The following is a 24538-nucleotide window of genomic DNA, read 5'->3' on the forward strand; positions in this document are numbered from 1 at the left end:
TCAGACAGGCCACTTCCTGCCTGAAACCTTGTCAGGTTTTTGCCTGCCAAATGAGTTCTGTTATACTCACAGACACCATTCAAACAGTTTTAGAAACTTTAGGGTGTTTTCTATCCATATGTAATAAGTATATGCATATTCTAGTTACTGGGTAGGAGTGGTAACCAGATTAAATCGGGTACGTTTTTTATCCAGCCGTGAAAATACTGCCCCCTAGCCATAACAGGTTAACCTCCAGCAGAGGAGGCGGCTCCAGGTCAGGGCGTAATCCCTGCTCTAGCCGCTGATCCTTCTGCTTTATTACCACCGGACCGTGGATCATCGTCGAAAGAACCGGACTGCAGGCCGTCGCTGAAGACTCTGGGCTGCAGGCCGTCGCTGAAGTCTCTGGGCTGCAGGCCGTCGCTGAAGACTCTGGGCTGCAGGCCGTCGCTGAAGTCTCTGGGCTGCAGGCCGTCGCTGAAGTCTCTGGGCTGCAGGCCGTCGCTGAAGACTCTGGGCTGCAGGCCGTCGCTGAAGACTCTGGGCTGCAGGCCGTCGCTGGAGGTTTCGTACTAGGGAGCGTCTCTGCAGGCTCCGGACTGGGGAGCGTCACTGCAGGCTCCATGCCATGGATCATCACTACAGGTTCCACGCCATGGATTATCTCTGGAGGCTTCGTGCCATGGATCATCCCTACAGGCTTCGGGCCATGGATTATCTCTGGAGGCTTTGTGCCATGGATCATCCCTACAGGCTCCGGGCCATGGATCATCACTGGAGGCTTCGTGCCATGGATCATCCCTACAGGCTTCAGACCATAGATCATCACTGGAGACTTCTTTCGTGGAGCTGGAATAGGTCTCACCGGACTAGAGAACGTCGCTGAGAGTTCTGGACTATAGAACGTCGCTGCAGGCCGGGTGCGCGGAGCAGGCACAGGGTATACTGGGCCGTGGAGGCGCACTGGAGGTCTGGAGCTTATGGCTGGCACAACCCGTCCTGGCTGGATAACCTCCATAGCCCGGCAAGCGCGAGGCATTGTGACAGGTCGCACAGGTTTGTGTTGGCGAACTGGGGGTACCGTGCGTAGAGCTGGCACAGGATAACCTGGGCCGAAAAGATGCACCGGAGACCAGGAACGCTGAGCAGGCACACTCCTTCCTGGCTGAATGCCAACTCTAGCACGGCAACTGTGGGGAGCTTGCACCGAGCGCACCGGGCTGTAGCTGCGCACAGGCGACACCATAGAAAATAACCTCTTACTATGGTCAGGATGTGACAGTGACACAATTTTTCCAACAATTGTTTACAGACAGATTATTTCACTTAAAATTCACTGTATCACAATTCCAGTTTACATACACTAAGTTGACTGTGCCTTTAAACAGCTTGGAAAATTCCAGAAAATGATGTCATGGCTTTAGAAGCTTCTGATAGGCTAATTTACATTATATGAGTCAATTGGAGGTGTACCTGTGGATGTATTTCAAGGCCTACCTTCAAACTCAGTGCCTCTTTGCTTGACATCATGGAAAAAAAAAAAAAAATCAGCCAAGACCTCAAGAAAAAAATTGTAGTCCTCCGCAAGTCTGGATCATCCTTGGGCGCAATTTCCAAATGCCTGAAGCTACCACGTTCATCTGTACAAACAATAGTGAATTTTCAAAACAAAAGTATCTATATCCACAGTAAAACAAGTCCTATATTGACATAACTTGAAAGGCCGCTCAGCAAGGAAGAAGCCACTGCTGCAAAACTGCCATAAAAAAGCCAGACCACGGTTTGCAACTGCACATGGGGACAAAGATCATACTTTTTGGAGAAATGTCCTCTGGTCTGCTGAAACAAAAATAGAACTGTTTGGCCATAATGACCATCGTTATGTTTGGAGGAAAAAGGGGGATGCTTGCAAGCTGCAGATCACCATCCCAACCGTGAAGCACGGGGGTGGAAGCATCATGTTGTCGGGGTGCTTTGCTGCAGGAGTGACTGGTGCACTTCACAAAACAGATGGCATCATGAGGCAGGAAAATGATGTGGATATACTGAAGCAACATCTTAAGACATCTGTCAGGAAGTTAAAGCTTGGTCTCAAATGTGTCTTCCAAATGGACAATGACCCCAAGCATACTTCCAAAGTTCTGGCAAAATGGCTTATTAAGGACAACAAAGTCTAGGTATTGGAGTGGCCATCACAAAGCCCTGACCTCAATCCTATAGAAAATCTGTGGGCAGAACTGATTAAGTGTGTGCGAGCAAGGAGGCCTACAAACCTGACTCAGTTACACCAGCTCTGTCAGGAGGAATGGGCCAAAATTCACCCAACTTATTGTGGGAAGCTTGTGGAAGGCTACCTGAAACGTTTGACCCAAATTAAACAATTTAAATGCAATTCTACCAAATACTAATTGAGTGTATGTAAACTTCTGACCCACTGGGAATGTGATGAAAGAAATAAAAGCTGAAAAAAATCATTCTCTCTACTATTATTCTAACATTTCACATTCTTAAAATAAAGTGGTGATCCTAACTGACCTAAGACAGGGAATTGTTTGTAGGATTAAATGTCAGGAATTGTGGAAAACTGAGTTTAAATGTATTTGGCTAAGGTGTATGTAAACTTCCGACTTCAACTGTGTATATATATTTATAATAGCCAACAACTGGTTGACTGTCTCTACCGTCATGAAGGAAATCAGTTTGATTCTGCTGGCTGACTGACATCTCGTTCATAAAGCCCTGAGGTGTAATATGTCCCCATAGCTGAATTTATGGATGGGGTGAGGTGAAGAATAGGAGAGGGGGAAACACACACACACACACACACACACACACACACACACACACACACACACACACACACACACATACAGTGTCTCCTCTAGACAGAGCAGTATTATGATTCCCTAGCACGCCTGCAGTCATTTATATAATACACTAAACTATATATTATATCTATAGCCATCTCTACTCTGCTTTCCCTTCCTCTTCCAAACACACACACACACACACACACACACACACACACACACACACACACACACACACACACACATACACACACACACACACACACACACACACACACACACACACACTATTTCACAATCTGTCGCAGTCGCTAACGTCACACACCTGTCATTTGTACAGCCCTAACCTGTTCTGATTGGTTAAAAACCTAATTGACCCATCTGTGACCTCTCACTTGACCTTTCTTCTGACCTCTAACCCCTAACCTCTGACCTCCAGGGGTCAGCGTACTCTGTCCTGGGTGTGGCCTGAGACAACCCTGGTGGGAGAGGAGCTGACTGACCGTCAGGCCGGCCCCGGGCCCAGCAGAGCCCCAGGGGGAGAGGAGCTGACTGACCGTCAGGCCGGCCCCGGGCCCAGCAGAGCCCCAGGGGGAGAGGAGCTGACTGACCGTCAGGCCAGCCCCAGGCCCAGCGGAGCCCCAGGGGGAGAGGAGCTGACTGACTGTCAGGCCGGCCCCGGGCCCAGCAGAGCCCCAGGGGGAGAGGAGCTGACTGACCGTCAGGCCAGCCCCAGGCCCAGCAGAGCCCCAGGGGGAGAGGCCGAGACTGGGTCTGGAACCCCTGTTGGTACCCCTGGGGCTGGGTCTGGAACCCCTGTTGGTACCTCTGGGGCTGGAGTTGTGGGGGACCACCCCGTGGCCGGGGAGGGGGCTGGTACGCCTCCTTCGGTCCCTGTCCAGAGAAGGGGAGTCAGCATCCTGGAGTGTCCAGGGGAGCCTGGAAGGCCGTATTGCAAGACCCTGATCCTCACTGGAGCTAAAGGGAATGATACGGGGTACTACCGCTGTTACTACAGAGATGTCAAGGCTGTCATTGACGGGACCACGGCTGTTGCTGTATATGTGTTTGTCAGAGGTGAGAAGAGTTTATACACAGAGAGAGACGCACACATCCTGTTGCTCTGTCTCACACACACACACACACACACACACACACACACACACACACACACACACACACACACACACACACACACACACACACACACACGCATTCACACACGCATTCACACACACACACACACACACACACACACACACACACACACACACACACACACACACACACACGATACATGCATTTTCACACACACACACACACAGGTACACACATACACACACACACACACACACACACACACGGATACATGCATTTTCACACACGCACACACACACAGATATATACACACACACACACACACACACAGACACAAACATATTCTCACACACGGTTACGCGGATACATACATTCTCACACACGAATACACACATTCTCACACACGGATACACACATTCTCACACACGGATACAAACATTCTCACACACGGATACACACATTCTCACACACGGATACACACATTCTCACACACGGATACACACATGTACGCATGGTTTTTCGTCAGTGGCAGTGTTAGCGTTATCATCATGGTCGTCTCTATGACCAGCGTTGTTAAAGTGATGCGCCAGCACATTTGTATAATTTCAGCCAGTAGTCACGAGCCAAAACGGGTCCCCGTTTATTGTGTACTAAGTCATCCATTCCCCGTTTATTGTCTACTACGTCATCCATTCTCCGTCTATTGTGTACTACGTCATCCGTTTATTGTGTACTACGTCATCCGTGTCCAAGAATTGACTGTTGTTTACAAAGTCATTCTAGTCACATTAGCGCATATTGAGCAACAACTGTCCCGGTTAAGGGACACTGATCCTTAAGAGACCCCGGACTGCATCTTTCATCTAACGTAAACTAACTCCTGGTCCTGGTCATCCTCTGGTCAGTTAGTCATCCTCTGGTATGTTAGTCATCCTGTGGTCCGTTAGTCATCCTGTGGTCCGTTAGTCATCCTGTGGTCTGTTAGTCATCCTGTGGTCCGTTAGTCATCCTGTGGTCTGTTAGTCATCCTGTGGTCCGTTAGTCATCCTGTGGTCCGTTAGTCATCCTGTGGTCCGTTAGTCATCCTGTGGTCCTGCTCATCCTGTGGTCTGTTAGTCATCCTGTGGTCTGTTAGTCATCCTGTGGTCCGTTAGTCATCCTGTGGTCCTGCTCATCCTGTGGTCTGTTAGTCATCCTGTGGTCTGTTAGTCATCCTGTTGTCCGTTAGTCATCCTGTGGTCTGTTAGTCATCCTGTGGTCCGTTAGTCATCCTGTGGTCCGTTAGTCATCCTGTGGTATTTAGTCATCCGTTTGTCATCCTGTGGTCCATTAGTCATCCTGTGGTCTGTTAGTCATCCTGTGGTCTGTTAGTCATCCTGTGGTCTGTTAGTTATCCCGTGGTCCGTTAGTTATCCCGTGGTCCGTTAGTCATCCTGTGGTCTGTTAGTCATCCTGTGGTCCGTTAGTCATCCTGTGGTCTGTTAGTCATCCTGTGGTCTGTTAGCCATCCTGTGGTCCTGGTCATGCTGTGGTCCGTTAGTCATCCTGTGGTCTGTTAGTCATCCTGTTATCCTGGTCATCCTGTGGTCCATTAGTCATCCTGTGGTCCGTTAGTAATCCTGTGGTCCGTTAGTCATCCTGTCATCCTGTGGTCTGTTAGTCATCCTGTGGTCTGTTAGTCATCCTGTGGTCTGTTAGTCATCCTGTGGTCCTGGTCATCCTGTGGTCTGTTAGTCATCCTGTGGTCTGTCAGTCATCCTGTGGTCCGTTAGTCTTCCTGTGGTCTGTTAGTCATCCGTTAGTCATCCTGTAGTCTTTTAGTCATCCTGTGGTCTGTTAGTCATCCTGTGGTCGGTTAGTCATCCTGTGGTCGGTTAGTCATCATGTGGTCCGTTTGTCATCCTGTGGTCTGGTAGTCATCCTGTGGTCTGTTAGTCATCCTGTGGTCCGTTAGTCATCCTGTCGTCCATAGGTAATCCGTTAGTCATCCTGTGGTCCGTTAGTCATCCTGTGGTCCGTTAGTCATGCTGTGGGCCGTCAGTCATCCGTTAGTCATCCTGTGGGCCGTCAGTCATCCTGTGGTCCATTGGTAATCCGTTAGTCGTCCTGTTGTTGCTCTGCTTCATGTTTTCATTTTTGCCATGGAAAAAATATTGCAATACTTGGAAGGGGGCCAAATGTTGAATTAAACCAACAATAAACATGCAATAAAGGGAAAGAAACACATAAAGTGTGTATCTTAGACAGATGTGATTAAAAACAATGAGGCTGTATATTCTATTCCTCTCAGTACAGATGACCTCCATAGTGTCTTCCAACCCTGTCTTTTCTTTCACCCCTTGTGCCCTCCTTTCACCACCTGTAATTATTGTGAGGGTAGCCTCTAGTCTAGGGTCACAGCCTCTAGTCTAGGGTCACAGGCTCTAGGGTCACAGCCTCTAGTCTAGGGTCACAGCCTCTAGTCTAGGGTCACAGGCTCTAGGGTCACAGTCTCTATTCTATGGTCACAGCCTCTAGGGTCACAGCTTCTAGTCTAGGGTCACAGCTTCTAGTCTAGGGTCACAGCCTCTAGTCTAGGGTCACAGCCTCTAGGCTCTTGGTCACAGCCTCTAGTCTAGGGTTACTACCTCTAGGGTCACATTCTCTAGGGTCACAGACTCTAGGGTTACAGCCTCAGGTTTAGGGTCACAGCCTCTAGCCTAGGGTAACAGCCTCTAGTCTAGGGTAACAGCCTCTAGTCTAAGGTAACATCCTCTAGTCTAGGGTCACAGCCTCTAGCCTAGGGTTACAGCCTCTATCCTAGGGTTACAGCCTCTAGTCTAGGGTAACAGACTCTAGTCTAGGGTAACAGCCTCTAGTCTAGGGTTACAGCCTCTAGTCCTCTAGTCTAGGGTAACAGCCTCTAGTTTAGGGTCACATCCTCTAGTCTAGGGTAACTGCCTCTAGTCTAGGGTAACAGCCTCTAGTCAAGGTTCACATACCATTTTGGGGGAGTGAGGTGGCATTTTGGGGGGGGTGTATATTTTGTCTCTCCTGGAGGCTGATCAGAGCCAGATGAACCACCAGCAGTAAATTACAGCTAACAGGCTACAGGATAAGAGGAGAGATGGGGAGAGGGGAAAGGTGAGGAGGGAAGAGGAGAGGAAGGGAGAGGAGAGGAGGGGAAGAGAGATGAGAGGAGAGATGAGGAGAAGAGAGGAGGGGAGAAGAGAGGAGAGGAGAGGAGAGGAGAGGAGAGGAAGGGAAGGGAGCAGTAAAACTAACAGGCGGCAGGATAAAAGTGGGACCATGTGGCTTCAGTTACCCTGCTGGACCTCATCACCTCGCCCCCTTAGGGTGCCATTCGGGACGCAAACAATAACACCCCTCTCCTCACAGCCATGACCCTCATCCCTCCCTCCCTCCTAACAACATAACACCCCTCTCCTCATACCTGGGGTGATTTATTGTTGAGTTGTTTAACTCTGTAGGCTGTGTGTATTTTCTCTGCTCTGTCTGTGTATTTGGCCACACACAGCAACCATTGTTTCTGCAGCAGAAACTGATTTCTCTGAGCTGCTGGGGAAGAACAGAACAATATAAGGAGAGAGAGAGAGTGAGAGAGACAGATTACAAAGATCCACAAAGAATTATAAAACAAATCCAATTGTGATAAACTCCCATATCTGCTGGGTGAAATACCAGTGTGCCATCACAACAGTAAGATTTGTGACCTGATGCCACAAGAAAAGGTCAACCAGTGAAGAACAAACACCATTGTAAATACAACCCTTATTTATGTTGATTTATTTTCCCTTTTGTACTTTAACTATTTGCACATTGTTACAACACTGTATATATACATAATATGACATTTGAAATGTCTTTATTCTTTTGGAACTTCTGTGAGTGTAATGTTTACTGTTCATTTTGTATTCTCTATTCACCTTTGTTTATTATCTATTTCACTTGCTAATGCAATGTAAACATATGTTTCCTATGCCGATAAAGTCCCTTAAATGAGTCAATCCTGCTCTGTGGGGAGTAGACTGCTCTGGTTATGAGTCAGTCCTGCACTGTGGGGAGTAGACTGCTCTGGTAATGAGTCAGTCCTGCTCTGGTAATGAGTCAGTCCTGCTCTGTAGGGAGTAGACTGCTCTGGTAATCAGTCAGTCCTGCTCTGTGGGGAGTAGACTGCTCTGGTCATGAGTCAGTCCTGCTCTGGTAATGAGTCAGTCCTGCTCTGTGGAGAATAGACTGCTCTGGTAATGAGCCAGTCCTGCTCTGTGGGGAGTAGACTGCTCTGGTAATGAGTCAGTCCTGCTCTGTGGGGAGTAGAATGCTCTGGTAATGAGTCAGTCCTGCTCTTGTAATGAGTCAGTCCTGCTCTGTAGGGAGTAGACTGCTCTGGTAATGAGTCAGTCCTGCTCTGTGGGGAGTAGACTGCTCTGGTAATGAGTCAGTCCTGCTCTGGTAATGAGTCAGTCCTGCTCTGAGGAGAGTAGACTGCTCTGGTAATGAGTTCGTCCTGCTCTGTGGGGAGTAGACTGCTCTGGTAAGGAGTCAGTCCTGCTCTGTGGGGAGTACACTGCTCTGGTAATGAGTCAGTCCTGCACTGTGGGGGGTAGACTGCTCTGGTAATGAGTCAGTCCTGCTCTTTGGGGAGTAGACTGCTCTGGTAATGAGTCAGTCCTGCTCTGGTAATGAGTCAGTCCTGCTCTGTGGGGAGTAGACTGCCTGGTAATGAGTCAGTCCTGCTCAGGTAATGAGTCAGTCCTGCTCTGGTAATGAGTCAGTCCTGCTCGGTGGGGAGTAGAATGCTCTGGTAATAAGTCAGTCCTGCTCTGGTTATAAGTCAGTTCTGCTCTGTAGGGAGTAGACTGCTCTGGTAATGAGTCAGTCCTGCTCTATAGGGAGTCGACAGCTATGGAAATGAGTCAGTCCTGCTCTGGTAATGAGTCAGTCCTGCTCTGTGGGGAGTAAACTGCTCTGGTAATGAGTTAGTCCTGCTCTGTGGGGAGTAGACAGCTCTGGTAATGAGTCAGTTCTGCTCTGGTAATGAGTAAGTCCTGCTCTGTGGAGAGTAGACTGCTCTGGTAATGAGTCAGTCCTGCTCTGTAGGCCGTAGACTGCTCTGGTAATTAGTCAGTTCTGCTCTGTGGGGAGTAAACTTCTCTGGCAATGAGTCAGTCCTGCTCTGGTAATGATTCAGTCCTGCTCTGTGGGGAGTAGACTTCTCTGGTATTGAGTCAGTCCTGCTCTGGTAATGAGTCAGTCCTGCTCTGTGGGGAGTAGACTGCCTGGTAATGAGTCAGTCCTGCTCTTGTAATGAGTCAGTCCTGCTCTAGTAATGAGTCAGTCCTGCTCTGTGGGCGGTAGACTATTCTTGTAATCAGTCAGTCCTGCTCTGTGGGGAGTAGACTGCTCTGGTAAGGAGTCAGTCCTGCTCTGTGGGGAGTACACTGCTCTGGTAATGAGTCAGTCCTGCTCTGTGGGGGGTAGACTGCTCTGGTAATGAGTCAGTCCTGCTCTTTGGGGAGTAGACTGCTCTGGTAATGAGTCAGTCCTGCTCTGGTAATGAGTCAGTCCTGCTCTGTGGGGAGTAGACTGCCTGGTAATGAGTCAGTCCTGCTCAGTTAATGAGTCAGTCCTGCTCTGGTAATGAGTCAGTCCTGCTCGGTGGGGAGTAGAATGCTCTGGTAATAAGTCAGTCCTGCTCTGGTTATAAGTCAGTTCTGCTCTGTAGGCAGTAGACTGCTCTGGTAATGATTCAGTCCTGCTGTGTAGGGAGTCGACAGCTATGGTAATGAGTCAGTCCTGCTCTGGTAATGAGTCAGTCCTGCTCTGTGGGGAGTAAACTGCTCTGGTAATGAGTTAGTCCTGCTCTGTGGGTTGTAGACTGCTCTGGTAATGAGTCAGTCCTGCTCTGGTAATGAGTCAGTCCTGCTCTGGTAATGAGTCAGTCCTGCTCTGTTGGGAGTAGACTGCTCTGGTAATGAGTCGGTCCCGCTCTGTGGGGAGTTGACTGCTCTGTGGGGAGTAGACTGCTCTGGTAATGAGTCAGTCCCGTTCTGTGGGGAGAAGACTGCTCTTTAGGGAGTAGACTGCTCTGGTAATGAGTCAGTCCTGCTCTGTAGGGAGTAGACTGCTCTGGTAATGAGTCAGTCCGTCTCTATGGGGAGTAGACTGCTCTGGTAATGAGTCATTCAGCTCTGGTTATGAGTCAGTCCAGCTCTCTGGAGAGTAGACTGCTCTGGTAATGAGTCAGTCCTGCTCTGTGGGGAGTAGACTGCTCTGTTAATGAGTCAGTCCTGCTCTGGTAATGAGTCAGTCCTGCTCTGGTAATGAGTCAGTCCTGCTCTGTAGGGAGTAGACTGCTCTGATAATGAATCAGTCCTGCTCTGTGGGGAGTAGACTGCTCTGGTCATGAGTCAGTCCTGCTCTGGTAATGAGTCAGTCCTGCTCTGTAGGGAGTAGACTGCTCTGGTAATGAGTCAGTCCTGCTCTGTGGGGAGTAGACTGCTCTGGTCATGAGTCAGTCCTGCTCTGGTAATGAGTCAGTCCTGCTCTGTGGAGAATAGACTGCTCTGGTAATGAGCCAGTCCTGCTCTGTGGGGAGTAGACTGCTCTGGTAATGAGTCAGTCCTGCTCTGTGGGGAGTAGACTGCTCTGGTAATGAGTCAGTCCTGCTCTTGTAATGAGTCAGTCCTGCTCTGTAGGGAGTAGACTTCTCTGGTAATGAGTCAGTCCTGCTCTGTTGGGAGTAGACTGCTCTGGTAATGAGTCAGTCCTGCTCTGGTAATGAGTCAGTCCTGCTCTGTGGAGAGTAGACTGCTCTGGTAATGAGTTCGTCCTGCTCTGTGGGGAGTAGACTGCTCTGGTAAGGAGTCAGTCCTGCTCTGTGGGGAGTACACTGCTCTGGTAATGAGTCAGTCCTGCTCTGGTAATGAGTCAGTCCTGCTCTGTGGAGAGTAGACTGCTCTGGTAATGAGTTCGTCCTGCTCTGTGGGGAGTAGACTGCTCTGGTAAGGAGTCAGTCCTGCTCTGTGGGGAGTACACTGCTCTGGTAATGAGTCAGTCCTGCTCTGTCGGGGGTAGACTGCTCTGGTAATGAGTCAGTCCTGCTCTTTGGGGAGTAGACTGCTCTGGTAATGAGTCAGTCCTGCTCTGGTAATGAGTCAGTCCTGCTCTGTGGGGAGTAGACTGCCTGGTAATGAGTCAGTCCTGCTCAGGTAATGAGTCAGTCCTGCTCTGGTAATGAGTCAGTCCTGCTCGGTGGGGAGTAGAATGCTCTGGTAATAAGTCAGTCCTGCTCTGGTTATAAGTCAGTTCTGCTCTGTAGGGAGTAGACTGCTCTGGTAATGAGTCAGTCCTGCTCTGTAGGGAGTCGACAGCTATGGTAATGAGTCAGTCCTGCTCTGGTAATGAGTCAGTCCTGCTCTGTGGGGAGTAAACTGCTCTGGTAATGAGTTGGTCCTGCTCTGTGGGGAGTAGACAGCTCTGGTAATGAGTCAGTTCTGCTCAGGTAATGAGTAAGTCCTGCTCTGTGGAGAGTAGACTGCTCTGGTAATGAGTCAGTCCTGCTCTGTAGGCCGTAGACTGCTCTGGTAATTAGTCAGTTCTGCTCTGTGGGGAGTAAACTTCTCTGGCAATGAGTCAGTCCTGCTCTGGTAATGATTCGGTCCTGCTCTGTGGGGAGTAGACTTCTCTGGTATTGAGTCAGTCCTGCTCTGGTAATGAGTCAGTCCTGCTCTGTGGGGAGTAGACTGCCTGGTAATGAGTCAGTCCTGCTCTTGTAATGAGTCAGTCCAGCTCTAGTAATGAGTCAGTCCTGCTCTGTGGGCGGTAGACTATTCTTGTAATCAGTCAGTCCTGCTCTGTCGGGAGAAGACTGCTCTGGTAATGAGTCAACCCTGTTCTGTGGGTTGTAGACTGCTCTGGTAATGAGTCAGTCCTGCTCTGGTAATGAGTCAGTCCTGCTCTGGTAATGAGTCAGTCCTGCTCTGTTGGGAGTAGACTGCTCTGGTAATGAGTCGGTCCCACTCTGTGGGGAGTTGACTGCTCTGTGGGGAGTAGACTGCTCTGGTAATGAGTCAGTCCCGCTCTGTGGGGAGAAGACTGCTCTTTAGGGAGTAGACTGCTCTGGTAATGAGTCAGTCCTGCTCCGTAGGGAGTAGACTGCTCTGGTAATGAGTCAGTCCGTCTCTATGGGGAGAAGACTGCTCTGGTAATGAGTCATTCAGCTCTGGTTATGAGTCAGTCCAGCTCTCTGGAGAGTAGACTGCTCTGGTAATGAGTCAGTCCTGCTCTGTGGGGAGTAGACTGCTCTGTTAATGAGTCAGTCCTGTTCTGGTAATGAGTCAGTCCTGCTCTGGTAATGAGTCAGTCCTGCTCTGTAGGAAGTAGACTGCTCTGATAATGAATCAGTCCTGCTCTGTGGGGAGTAGACTGCTCTGGTCATGAGTCAGTCCTGCTCTGGTAATGAGTGAGTCCTGCTCTGTGGAGAGTAGACTGCTCTGGTAATGAGCCAGTCCTGCTCTGTGGGGAGTAGACTGCTCTGGTAATGAGTCAGTCCTGCTCTGTGGGGAGTAGACTGCTCTGGTAATGAGTCAGTCCTGCTCTTGTAATTATTCAGTCCTGCTCTGTAGGGAGTAGACTGCTCTGGTAATGAGTCAGTCCTGCTCTGTGGGGAGTACACTGCTCTGGTAATGAGTCAGTCCTGCTATGTTGGGGGAAGACTGCTCTGGTAATGAGTCAGTCCTGCAAGGTGGGGGGTGGACTGCTCTGGTAATGAGTCAGTCCTGCTCTGTGGGGAGTAGACTGCTCTGGTAATGAGTCAGTCCCGCTCTGTGGGGAGTAGACTGCTCTGTGGGGATTAGACTGCTCTGGTAATGAGTCAGTCCCGCTCTGTGGGGAGTAGACTGCTCTTTAGGGAGTAGACTGCTCTGGTAAGGAGTCAGTCCTGCTCTGTAGGGAGTAGACTCCTCTGGTAATGAGTCAGTCCTTCTCTGTGGGGAGTAGACTGCCCTGGTAATGAGTCAGTCAGCTCTGGTAATGAGTCAGTCCTGCTCTGGTAATAAGTCAGTCCAGCTCTGTGGAGAGTAGACTGCTCTGGTAATGAGTCAGTCCTGCTCTGTGGGGAGTAGACTGCTCTGGTAATGAGTCAGTCCTGCTCTGTGGGGAGTAGACTGTTCTGGTAATGAGTCAGTCCTGCTCTTGTAATGAGTCAGTCCTGTTCTGGTAATGAGTCAGTCCTGCTCTGTAGGGAGTAGACTGCTCTGGTAATGAATCAGTCCTGCTCTGTGGGGATTAGACTGTTCTGGTAATGAGTCAGTCCTGCTCTTGTAATGAGTCAGTCCTGCTCTGGTAATGAGTCAGTCCTGCTCTGTAGGGAGTAGACTGCTCTGGTAATGAGTAATTCCTGCTCTGTGGGGAGTAGACTGCTCTGGTAATGAGTCAGTCCTGCTCAGTAGGGAGTAGACGGCTCTGGTAATGAGTAATTCCTGCTCTGTGGGGAGTAGACTACTCTGGTAATGAGTCAGTCCTGCTCTGTGGGGAGTAGACTGCTCTGGTAATGAGTCAGTCCTGCTTTGTGTGGAGTACACTGCTCTGGTAATGAGTCAGTCCTGCTCTGGTAATGAGTAAGTCCTGCTCTGGTAATGAGTCAGTCCTGCTCTGTAGGGAGTAGACTGCTCTGGTAATGAGTCAGTCCTGCTCTGTGGAGAGAAGACTGCTCTGGTAATGAGTCAGTCCTGCTCTGTGGGGAGTAGACTGCTCTGGTAATGAGTCAGTCCTGCTCGTTGGGGGGTGGACTGCTCTGGTAATGAGTCAGTCCTGCTCTGTAGGGAGTAGACTGTTCCGGTAATGAGTCAGTCCTGCTCTGTTGGGAGTAGACTGCTCTGCTAATGAGTCAGTCCTGCTCTGTGGGGAGTAGACTGCTCTGGTAATGAGTCAGTCCCGCTCTGTGGGGAGTACACTGCTCTGGTAATGATTCAGTCCCGCTCTGTGGGGAGTAGACTCCTCTGGTAATGAGTCAGTCCTTCGCTGTGGGGAGTAGACTGCTCTGGTAATGAGTCAGTCAGCTCTGGTAATGAGTCAGTTCTGCTCTGGTAATGAGTCAGTCCAGCTCTGTGGAGAGTAGACTGCTCTGGTAATGAGTCAGTCCCTCTCTGGGGAGTAGACTGCTCTGGTAATGAGTCAGTCCTGCTCTTGTAATGAGTCAGTCCTGCTCTGGTAATGAGTCAGTCCTGCTCTGTAGGGAGTAGACTGCTCTGGTAATGAGTCAGTCCTGCTCTGGTAATGAGTCAGTCCTGCTCTGTGGAGAGTGGACTGCTCTGGTAATGAGTCAGTCCTGCTCTTGTAATGAGTCAATCCTGCTCTATGGGGAGTAGACTGCTCTGGTAATGAGTCAGTCCTGCTCTGGTAATGAGTCAGTCCTGCTCTGTAGGGAGTAGACTCCTCTGGTAATGAGTCAGTCCTGCTCTGTGGGGATTAGACTGCTCTGGTCATGAGTCAGTCCTGCTCTGGTAATGAGTCAGTCCTGCTCTGTGGAGAGTAGACTGCTCTGTAGGGAGTAGACTGCTCAGGTAATGAGTCAGTCCTGCTCTTTAGGGAGTAGACTCCTCTGGTAATGTCAGTCCTTCTCTGTGGGGAGTAGACTGCTCTGGTTATGAGTCAGTCAGCTCTGGTAATGAGTCAGTCCTGCTCTGGTAATGTGTCAGTCCTGCTCTGTGGGGAGTAGACTGCTCTGTGGGGAGTAGACTGCTCTGGTAATGAGTCAGTCCTGCTCTGTAGGGAGTAGACTCCTCTGGTAATGAGTCAGTCAGCTCTGGTAATGAGTCAGTTCTGCTCTGGTAATGAGTCAGTTCTGCTCTTGTAATGAGTCAGTCCAGCTCTGTGGAGAGTACACTGCTCTGGTAATGAGTCAGTCCTGCTCTCTGGGGAGTAGACTGCTCTGGTAATGAGTCAGTCCTGCTCTTGTAATGAGTCAGTCCTGCTCTGGTAATGAGTCAGTCCTGCTCTGTAGGGAGTAGACTGCTCTGGTAATGAATCAGTCCTGCTCTGTGGTGGGGAGTAGACTGCTCTGGTAATGAGTCAGTACTGCTCTGGTAATGAGTCAGTCCTGCTCTGGTAATGAGTCAGTCCTGCTCTGTGGAGAGTAGACTGCTCTGGTAATGAGTCAGTCCTGCTCTGGTAATGAGTCAGTCCTGCTCTGTGGGGAGTAGACTGCTCTGGTAATGAGTCAATCCTGCTCTGTGGGGAGTAGACTGCTCTGGTAATGAGTCGGTCCTGCTCTGGTAATGTGTCAGTCCTGCTCTGTAGGGAGTAGACTCCTCTGGTAATGAGTCAGTCCTGCTCTGTGGGGAGTAGACTGCTCTGGTCATGAGTCAGTCCTGCTCTGGTAATGAGTCAGTACTGCTCTGTGGAGAGTAGACTGCTCTGGTAATGAGTCAGTCCGGCTCTTGTAATGAGTCAGTCCTGCTCTGGTAATGAGTCAGTCCTGCTCAGTAGGGAGTAGACTGCTCTGGTAATGAGTCAGTCCTGCTCTGGTAATGAGTCAGTCCTGCTCTGTGGAGAGTAGACTGCTCTGGTAATGAGTCAGTCCTGCTCTTGTAATGAGTCAATCCTGCTCTATGGGGAGTAGACTGCTCTGGTAATGAGTCAGTCCTGCTCTGGTAATGAGTCAGTCCTGCTCTGTAGGGAGTAGACTCCTCTGGTAATGAGTCAGTCCTGCTCTGTGGGGAGTAGACTGCTCTGGTCATGAGTCAGTCCTGCTCTGGTAATGAGTCAGTCCTGCTCTGTGGAGAGTAGACTGCTCTGTAGGGAGTAGACTGCTCAGGTAATGAGTCAGTCCTGCTCTTTAGGGAGTAGACTCCTCTGGTAATGTCAGTCCTTCTCTGTGGGGAGTAGACTGCTCTGGTTATGAGTCAGTCAGCTCTGGTAATGAGTCAGTCCTGCTCTGGTAATGTGTCAGTCCAGCTCTGTGGAGAGCAGTCTGCTCTGGTAATGAGTCAGTCCTGCTCTGTGGGGAGTAGACTGCTCTGTGGGGAGTAGACTGCTCTGGTAATGAGTCAGTCCTGCTCTGTGGGGAGTACACTGCTCTGGTAATGAGTCAGTCCTTCTCTTGTAATGAGTCAGTCCTGCTCTGTGGGGAGTAGACTGCTCTGTGGGGAGTAGACTGCTCTGGTAATGAGTCAGTCCTGCTCTCTGGGGAGTAGACTGCTCTGGTAATGAGTCAGTCCTGCTCTTGTAATGAGTCAGTCCTGCTCTGGTAATGAGTCAGTCCTGCTCTGTAGGGAGTAGACTGCTCTGGTAATGAATCAGTCCTGCTCTGTGGTGGGGAGTAGACTTCTCTGGTAATGAGTCAGTCCTGCTCTGGTAATGAGTCAGTCCTGCTCTGTGGAGAGTAGACTGCTCTGGTAATGAGTCAGTCCTGCTCTGGTAATGAGTCAGTCCTGCTCTGTGGGGAGTAGACTGCTCTGGTAATGAGTCAATCCTGCTCTGTGGGGAGTAGACTGCTCTGGTAATGAGTCGGTCCTGCTCTGGTAATGAGTCAGTCCTGCTCTGTAGGGAGTAGACTCCTCTGGTAATGAGTCAGTCCTGCTCTGTGGGGAGTAGACTGCTCTGGTCATGAGTCAGTCCTGCTCTGGTAATGAGTCAGTCCTGCTCTGTGGAGAGTAGACTGCTCTGGTAATGAGCCAGTCCTGCTCTGTGGGGAGTAGACTGCTCTGGTAATGAGTCAGTCAGCTCTGGTAATGAGTCAGTCCTGCTCTGGTAATGAGTCAGTCCAGCTCTGTGGAGAGTAGTCTGCTCTGGTAATGAGTCAGTCCTGCTCTGTGGGGAGTAGACTGCTCTGGTAATGAGTCAGTCCTGCTCTTGTAATGAGTCAGTCCTGCTCTGGTAATGAATCAGTCCTGCTCTGTGGTGGGGAGTAGACTGCTCTGGTAATGAGTCAGTCCTGCTCTGGTAATGAGTCAGTCCTGCTCTGTGGAGAGTAGACTGCTCTGGTAATGAGTCAGTCCTGCTCTGGTAATGAGTCAGTCCTGCTCTGTGGGGAGTAGACTGCTCTGGTAATGAGTCAGTCCTGCTCTGTGGGGAGTAGATTTCTCTGGTCATGAGTCAGTCCTGCTCTGGTCATGAGTCAGTCCTGCTCCGTGGAGAGTAGACTGCTCTGGTAATGAGCCAGTCCTGCTCTGAGGGGAGTAGACTGCTCTGTTAATGAGTCAGTCCTGCTCTGTGGGGAGTAGACTGCTCTGGTAATGACTCAGTCCTGCTCTTGTAATGAGTCAGGCCTGCTCTGTAGGGAGTAGACTGCTCTGGTAATGAGTCAGTCCTGCTCTGTGGGGAGTAGACTGCTCTGGTAATGAGTCAGTCCTGCTCTGGTAATGAGTCAGTCCTGCTCTGTGGAGAGTAGACTGCTCTGGTAATGAGTTCATCCTGCTCTGTGGGGAGTAGACTGCTCTGGTAAGGAGTCAGTCCTGCTCTGTGGGGAGTACACTGCTCTGGTAATGAGTCAGTCCTGCTCTGTGGTGAGTAAACTGCTTTGGTAATGAGTCAGTCCTGCTCTTGTAATGAGTCAGTCCTGCTCTGTGGAGAGTAGACTGCTCTGTAGGGAGTAGACTGCTCAGGTAATGAGTCAGTCCTGCTCTTTAGGGAGTAGACTCCTCTGGTAATGTCAGTCCTTCTCTGTGGGGAGTAGACTGCTCTGGTTATGAGTCAGTCAGCTCTGGTAATGAGTCAGTCCTGCTCTGGTAATGTGTCAGTCCAGCTCTGTGGAGAGCAGTCTGCTCTGGTAATGAGTCAGTCCTGCTCTGTGGGGAGTAGACTGCTCTGTGGGGAGTAGACTGCTCTGGTAATGAGTCAGTCCTGCTCTGTGGGGAGTACACTGCTCTGGTAATGAGTCAGTCCTGCTCTTGTAATGAGTCAGTCCTGCTCTGTGGGGAGTAGACTGCTCTGTGGGGAGTAGACTGCTCTGGTAATGAGTCAGTCCTGCTCTCTGGGGAGTAGACTGCTCTGGTAATGAGTCAGTCCTGCTCTTGTAATGAGTCAGTCCTGCTCTGGTAATGAGTCAGTCCTGCTCTGTAGGGAGTAGACTGCTCTGGTAATGAATCAGTCCTGCTCTGTGGTGGGGAGTAGACTTCTCTGGTAATGAGTCAGTCCTGCTCTGGTAATGAGTCAGTCCTGCTCTGTGGAGAGTAGACTGCTCTGGTAATGAGTCAGTCCTGCTCTGGTAATGAGTCAGTCCTGCTCTGTGGGGAGTAGACTGCTCTGGTAATGAGTCAATCCTGCTCTGTGGGGAGTAGACTGCTCTGGTAATGAGTCGGTCCTGCTCTGGTAATGAGTCAGTCCTGCTCTGTAGGGAGTAGACTCCTCTGGTAATGAGTCAGTCCTGCTCTGTGGGGAGTAGACTGCTCTGGTCATGAGTCAGTCCTGCTCTGGTAATGAGTCAGTCCTGCTCTGTGGAGAGTAGACTGCTCTGGTAATGAGCCAGTCCTGCTCTGTGGGGAGTAGACTGCTCTGGTAATGAGTCAGTCAGCTCTGGTAATGAGTCAGTCCTGCTCTGGTAATGAGTCAGTCCAGCTCTGTGGAGAGTAGTCTGCTCTGGTAATGAGTCAGTCCTGCTCTGTGGGGAGTAGACTGCTCTGGTAATGAGTCAGTCCTGCTCTTGTAATGAGTCAGTCCTGCTCTGGTAATGAATCAGTCCTGCTCTGTGGTGGGGAGTAGACTGCTCTGGTAATGAGTCAGTCCTGCTCTGGTAATGAGTCAGTCCTGCTCTGTGGAGAGTAGACTGCTCTGGTAATGAGTCAGTCCTGCTCTGGTAATGAGTCAGTCCTGCTCTGTGGGGAGTAGACTGCTCTGGTAATGAGTCAGTCCTGCTCTGTGGGGAGTAGATTTCTCTGGTCATGAGTCAGTCCTGCTCTGGTCATGAGTCAGTCCTGCTCCGTGGAGAGTAGACTGCTCTGGTAATGAGCCAGTCCTGCTCTGAGGGGAGTAGACTGCTCTGTTAATGAGTCAGTCCTGCTCTGTGGGGAGTAGACTGCTCTGGTAATGACTCAGTCCTGCTCTTGTAATGAGTCAGGCCTGCTCTGTAGGGAGTAGACTGCTCTGGTAATGAGTCAGTCCTGCTCTGTGGGGAGTAGACTGCTCTGGTAATGAGTCAGTCCTGCTCTGGTAATGAGTCAGTCCTGCTCTGTGGAGAGTAGACTGCTCTGGTAATGAGTTCATCCTGCTCTGTGGGGAGTAGACTGCTCTGGTAAGGAGTCAGTCCTGCTCTGTGGGGAGTACACTGCTCTGGTAATGAGTCAGTCCTGCTCTGTGGTGAGTAAACTGCTTTGGTAATGAGTCAGTCCTGCTCTTGTAATGAGTCAGTCCTGCTCTGTGGAGAGTAGACTGCTCTGGTAATGAGTTCATCCTGCTCTGTGTGGAGTAGACTGCTCTGGTAAGGAGTCAGTCCTGCTCTGTGGGGAGTACACTGCTCTGGTAATGAGTCAGTCCTGCTCTGTGGTGAGTAAACTGCTTTGGTAATGAGTCAGTCCTGCTCTTGTAATGAGTCAGTCCTGCTCTGGTAATGAGTCAGTCCTGCTCTGTAGGGAGTAGACTGCTCTGGTAATGAATCAGTCCTGCTCTGTGGTGGGGAGTAGACTGCTCTGGTAATGAGTCAGTCCTGCTCTGGTAATGAGTCAGTCCTACTTTGTGGAGAGTAGACTTCTCTGGTAATGAGTCAGTCCTGCTCTGTGGGGAGTAGACTGCTCTGGTAATGAGTCAGTCAGCTCTGGTAATGAGTCAGTCCTGCTGTGGTAATGAGTCAGTCCAGCTCTGTGGAGAGTAGTCTGCTCTGGTAATGAGTCAGTCCTGCTCTGTGGGAAATAGACTGCTCTGTGGGGAGTAGACTGCTCTGGTAATGAGTCAGTCCTGCTCTGGTAATGAGTCAGTCCTGCTCTGTAGGGAGTAGACTCCTCTGGTAATGAGTCAGTCCAGCTCTGTGGAGAGTAGACTGCTCTGGTAATGAGTCAGTCCTGCTCTCTGGGGAGTAGACTGCTCTGGTAATGAGTCAGTCCTGCTCTTGTAATGAGTCAGTCCTGCTCTGGTAATGAGTCAGTCCTGCTGTGTAGGGAGTAGACTGCTCTGGTAATGAATCAGTCCTGCTCTGTTGTGGGGAGTAGACTGCTCTGGTAATGAGTCAGTCCTGCTCTGGTAATGAGTCAGTCCTGCTCGTTGGGGGGTGGACTGCTCTGGTAATGAGTCAGTCCTGCTCTGTAGGGAGTAGACTGTTCCGGTAATGAGTCAGTCCTGCTCTGTTGGGAGTAGACTGCTCTGCTAATGAGTCAGTCCTGCTCTGTGGGGAGTAGACTGCTCTGGTAATGAGTCAGTCCCGCTCTGTGGGGAGTACACTGCTCTGGTAATGATTCAGTCCCGCTCTGTGGGGAGTAGACTCCTCTGGTAATGAGTCAGTCCTTCGCTGTGGGGAGTAGACTGCTCTGGTAATGAGTCAGTCAGCTCTGGTAATGAGTCAGTTCTGCTCTGGTAATGAGTCAGTCCAGCTCTGTGGAGAGTAGACTGCTCTGGTAATGAGTCAGTCCCTCTCTGGGGAGTAGACTGCTCTGGTAATGAGTCAGTCCTGCTCTTGTAATGAGTCAGTCCTGCTCTGGTAATGAGTCAGTCCTGCTCTGTAGGGAGTAGACTGCTCTGGTAATGAGTCAGTCCTGCTCTGGTAATGAGTCAGTCCTGCTCTGTGGAGAGTAGACTGCTCTGGTAATGAGTCAGTCCTGCTCTTGTAATGAGTCAATCCTGCTCTATGGGGAGTAGACTGCTCTAGTAATGAGTCAGTCCTGCTCTGGTAATGAGTCAGTCCTGCTCTGTAGGGAGTAGACTCCTCTGGTAATGAGTCAGTCCTGCTCTGTGGGGATTAGACTGCTCTGGTCATGAGTCAGTCCTGCTCTGGTAATGAGTCAGTCCTGCTCTGTGGAGAGTAGACTGCTCTGTAGGGAGTAGACTGCTCAGGTAATGAGTCAGTCCTGCTCTTTAGGGAGTAGACTCCTCTGGTAATGTCAGTCCTTCTCTGTGGGGAGTAGACTGCTCTGGTTATGAGTCAGTCAGCTCTGGTAATGAGTCAGTCCTGCTCTGGTAATGTGTCAGTCCAGCTCTGTGGAGAGCAGTCTGCTCTGGTAATGAGTCAGTCCTGCTCTGTGGGGAGTAGACTGCTCTGTGGGGAGTAGACTGCTCTGGTAATGAGTCAGTCCTGCTCTGTAGGGAGTAGACTCCTCTGGTAATGAGTCAGTCAGCTCTGGTAATGAGTCAGTTCTGCTCTGGTAATGAGTCAGTTCTGCTCTTGTAATGAGTCAGTCCAGCTCTGTGGAGAGTACACTGCTCTGGTAATGAGTCAGTCCTGCTCTCTGGGGAGTAGACTGCTCTGGTAATGAGTCAGTCCTGCTCTTGTAATGAGTCAGTCCTGCTCTGGTAATGAGTCAGTCCTGCTCTGTAGGGAGTAGACTGCTCTGGTAATGAATCAGTCCTGCTCTGTGGTGGGGAGTAGACTGCTCTGGTAATGAGTCAGTACTGCTCTGGTAATGAGTCAGTCCTGCTCTGGTAATGAGTCAGTCCTGCTCTGTGGAGAGTAGACTGCTCTGGTAATGAGTCAGTCCTGCTCTGGTAATGAGTCAGTCCTGCTCTGTGGGGAGTAGACTGCTCTGGTAATGAGTCAATCCTGCTCTGTGGGGAGTAGACTGCTCTGGTAATGAGTCGGTCCTGCTCTGGTAATGTGTCAGTCCTGCTCTGTAGGGAGTAGACTCCTCTGGTAATGAGTCAGTCCTGCTCTGTGGGGAGTAGACTGCTCTGGTCATGAGTCAGTCCTGCTCTGGTAATGAGTCAGTCCTGCTCTGTGGAGAGTAGACTGCTCTGGTAATGAGTCAGTCCGGCTCTTGTAATGAGTCAGTCCTGCTCTGGTAATGAGTCAGTCCTGCTCAGTAGGGAGTAGACTGCTCTGGTAATGAGTCAGTCCTGCTCTGGTAATGAGTCAGTCCTGCTCTGTGGAGAGTAGACTGCTCTGGTAATGAGTCAGTCCTGCTCTTGTAATGAGTCAATCCTGCTCTATGGGGAGTAGACTGCTCTGGTAATGAGTCAGTCCTGCTCTGGTAATGAGTCAGTCCTGCTCTGTAGGGAGTAGACTCCTCTGGTAATGAGTCAGTCCTGCTCTGTGGGGAGTAGACTGCTCTGGTCATGAGTCAGTCCTGCTCTGGTAATGAGTCAGTCCTGCTCTGTGGAGAGTAGACTGCTCTGTAGGGAGTAGACTGCTCAGGTAATGAGTCAGTCCTGCTCTTTAGGGAGTAGACTCCTCTGGTAATGTCAGTCCTTCTCTGTGGGGAGTAGACTGCTCTGGTTATGAGTCAGTCAGCTCTGGTAATGAGTCAGTCCTGCTCTGGTAATGTGTCAGTCCAACTCTGTGGAGAGCAGTCTGCTCTGGTAATGAGTCAGTCCTGCTCTGTGGGGAGTAGACTGCTCTGTGGGGAGTAGACTGCTCTGGTAATGAGTCAGTCCTGCTCTGTGGGGAGTACACTGCTCTGGTAATGAGTCAGTCCTGCTCTTGTAATGAGTCAGTCCTGCTCTGTGGGGAGTAGACTGCTCTGTGGGGAGTAGACTGCTCTGGTAATGAGTCAGTCCTGCTCTCTGGGGAGTAGACTGCTCTGGTAATGAGTCAGTCCTGCTCTTGTAATGAGTCAGTCCTGCTCTGGTAATGAGTCAGTCCTGCTCTGTAGGGAGTAGACTGCTCTGGTAATGAATCAGTCCTGCTCTGTGGTGGGGAGTAGACTTCTCTGGTAATGAGTCAGTCCTGCTCTGGTAATGAGTCAGTCCTGCTCTGTGGAGAGTAGACTGCTCTGGTAATGAGTCAGTCCTGCTCTGGTAATGAGTCAGTCCTGCTCTGTGGGGAGTAGACTGCTCTGGTAATGAGTCAATCCTGCTCTGTGGGGAGTAGACTGCTCTGGTAATGAGTCGGTCCTGCTCTGGTAATGAGTCAGTCCTGCTCTGTAGGGAGTAGACTCCTCTGGTAATGAGTCAGTCCTGCTCTGTGGGGAGTAGACTGCTCTGGTCATGAGTCAGTCCTGCTCTGGTAATGAGTCAGTCCTGCTCTGTGGAGAGTAGACTGCTCTGGTAATGAGCCAGTCCTGCTCTGTGGGGAGTAGACTGCTCTGGTAATGAGTCAGTCAGCTCTGGTAATGAGTCAGTCCTGCTCTGGTAATGAGTCAGTCCAGCTCTGTGGAGAGTAGTCTGCTCTGGTAATGAGTCAGTCCTGCTCTGTGGGGAGTAGACTGCTCTGGTAATGAGTCAGTCCTGCTCTTGTAATGAGTCAGTCCTGCTCTGGTAATGAATCAGTCCTGCTCTGTGGTGGGGAGTAGACTGCTCTGGTAATGAGTCAGTCCTGCTCTGGTAATGAGTCAGTCCTGCTCTGTGGAGAGTAGACTGCTCTGGTAATGAGTCAGTCCTGCTCTGGTAATGAGTCAGTCCTGCTCTGTGGGGAGTAGACTGCTCTGGTAATGAGTCAGTCCTGCTCTGTGGGGAGTAGATTTCTCTGGTCATGAGTCAGTCCTGCTCTGGTCATGAGTCAGTCCTGCTCCGTGGAGAGTAGACTGCTCTGGTAATGAGCCAGTCCTGCTCTGAGGGGAGTAGACTGCTCTGTTAATGAGTCAGTCCTGCTCTGTGGGGGAGTAGACTGCTCTGGTAATGACTCAGTCCTGCTCTTGTAATGAGTCAGGCCTGCTCTGTAGGGAGTAGACTGCTCTGGTAATGAGTCAGTCCTGCTCTTTGGGGAGTAGACTGCTCTGGTAATGAGTCAGTCCTGCTCTGGTAATGAGTCAGTCCTGCTCTGTGGAGAGTAGACTGCTCTGGTAATGAGTTCATCCTGCTCTGTGGGGAGTAGACTGCTCTGGTAAGGAGTCAGTCCTGCTCTGTGGGGAGTACACTGCTCTGGTAATGAGTCAGTCCTGCTCTGTGGTGAGTAAACTGCTTTGGTAATGAGTCAGTCCTGCTCTTGTAATGAGTCAGTCCTGCTCTGTGGGGAGTACACTGCTCTGGTAATGAGTCAGTCCTGCTCTGTGGTGAGTAAACTGCTTTGGTAATGAGTCAGTCCTGCTCTTGTAATGAGTCAGTCCTGCTCTGGTAATGAGTCAGTCCTGCTCTGTAGGGAGTAGACTGCTCTGGTAATGAATCAGTCCTGCTCTGTGGTGGGGAGTAGACTGCTCTGGTAATGAGTCAGTCGTGCTCTAGTAATGAGTCAGTCCTACTTTGTGGAGAGTAGACTTCTCTGGTAATGAGTCAGTCCTGCTCTGTGGGGAGTAGACTGCTCTGGTAATGAGTCAGTCAGCTCTGGTAATGAGTCAGTCCTGCTGTGGTAATGAGTCAGTCCAGCTCTGTGGAGAGTAGTCTGCTCTGGTAATGAGTCAGTCCTGCTCTGTGGGGAATAGACTGCTCTGTGGGGAGTAGACTGCTCTGGTAATGAGTCAGTCCTGCTCTGGTAATGAGTCAGTCCTGCTCTGTAGGGAGTAGACTCCTCTGGTAATGAGTCAGTCCAGCTCTGTGGAGAGTAGACTGCTCTGGTAATGAGTCAGTCCTGCTCTCTGGGGAGTAGACTGCTCTGGTAATGAGTCAGTCCTGCTCTTGTAATGAGTCAGTCCTGC

The 24538-nt window shown here is 50.4% G+C and overlaps 1 protein-coding gene across 2 annotated transcripts in view; it reads left to right on the forward strand.

Moving 5' to 3' along the window:
• Nucleotides 1-24538, forward strand: part of LOC106612321 (vascular endothelial growth factor receptor 3) — a 787633-nt gene that overhangs the window by 140221 nt on the left and 622874 nt on the right. For both annotated transcript variants that reach the window (XM_045724268.1, XM_045724267.1), the window contains exon 3: nt 3232-3869. In XM_045724268.1, coding sequence (XP_045580224.1) covers nt 3232-3869 — 638 coding nt within the window. The remainder of the gene's footprint in view (nt 1-3231; nt 3870-24538) is intronic.

Source organism: Salmo salar, chromosome ssa09 (genome assembly GCF_905237065.1).
Source record: "Salmo salar chromosome ssa09, Ssal_v3.1, whole genome shotgun sequence".
In the NCBI taxonomy this organism is placed as follows: Eukaryota; Metazoa; Chordata; class Actinopteri; order Salmoniformes; family Salmonidae; genus Salmo; species Salmo salar.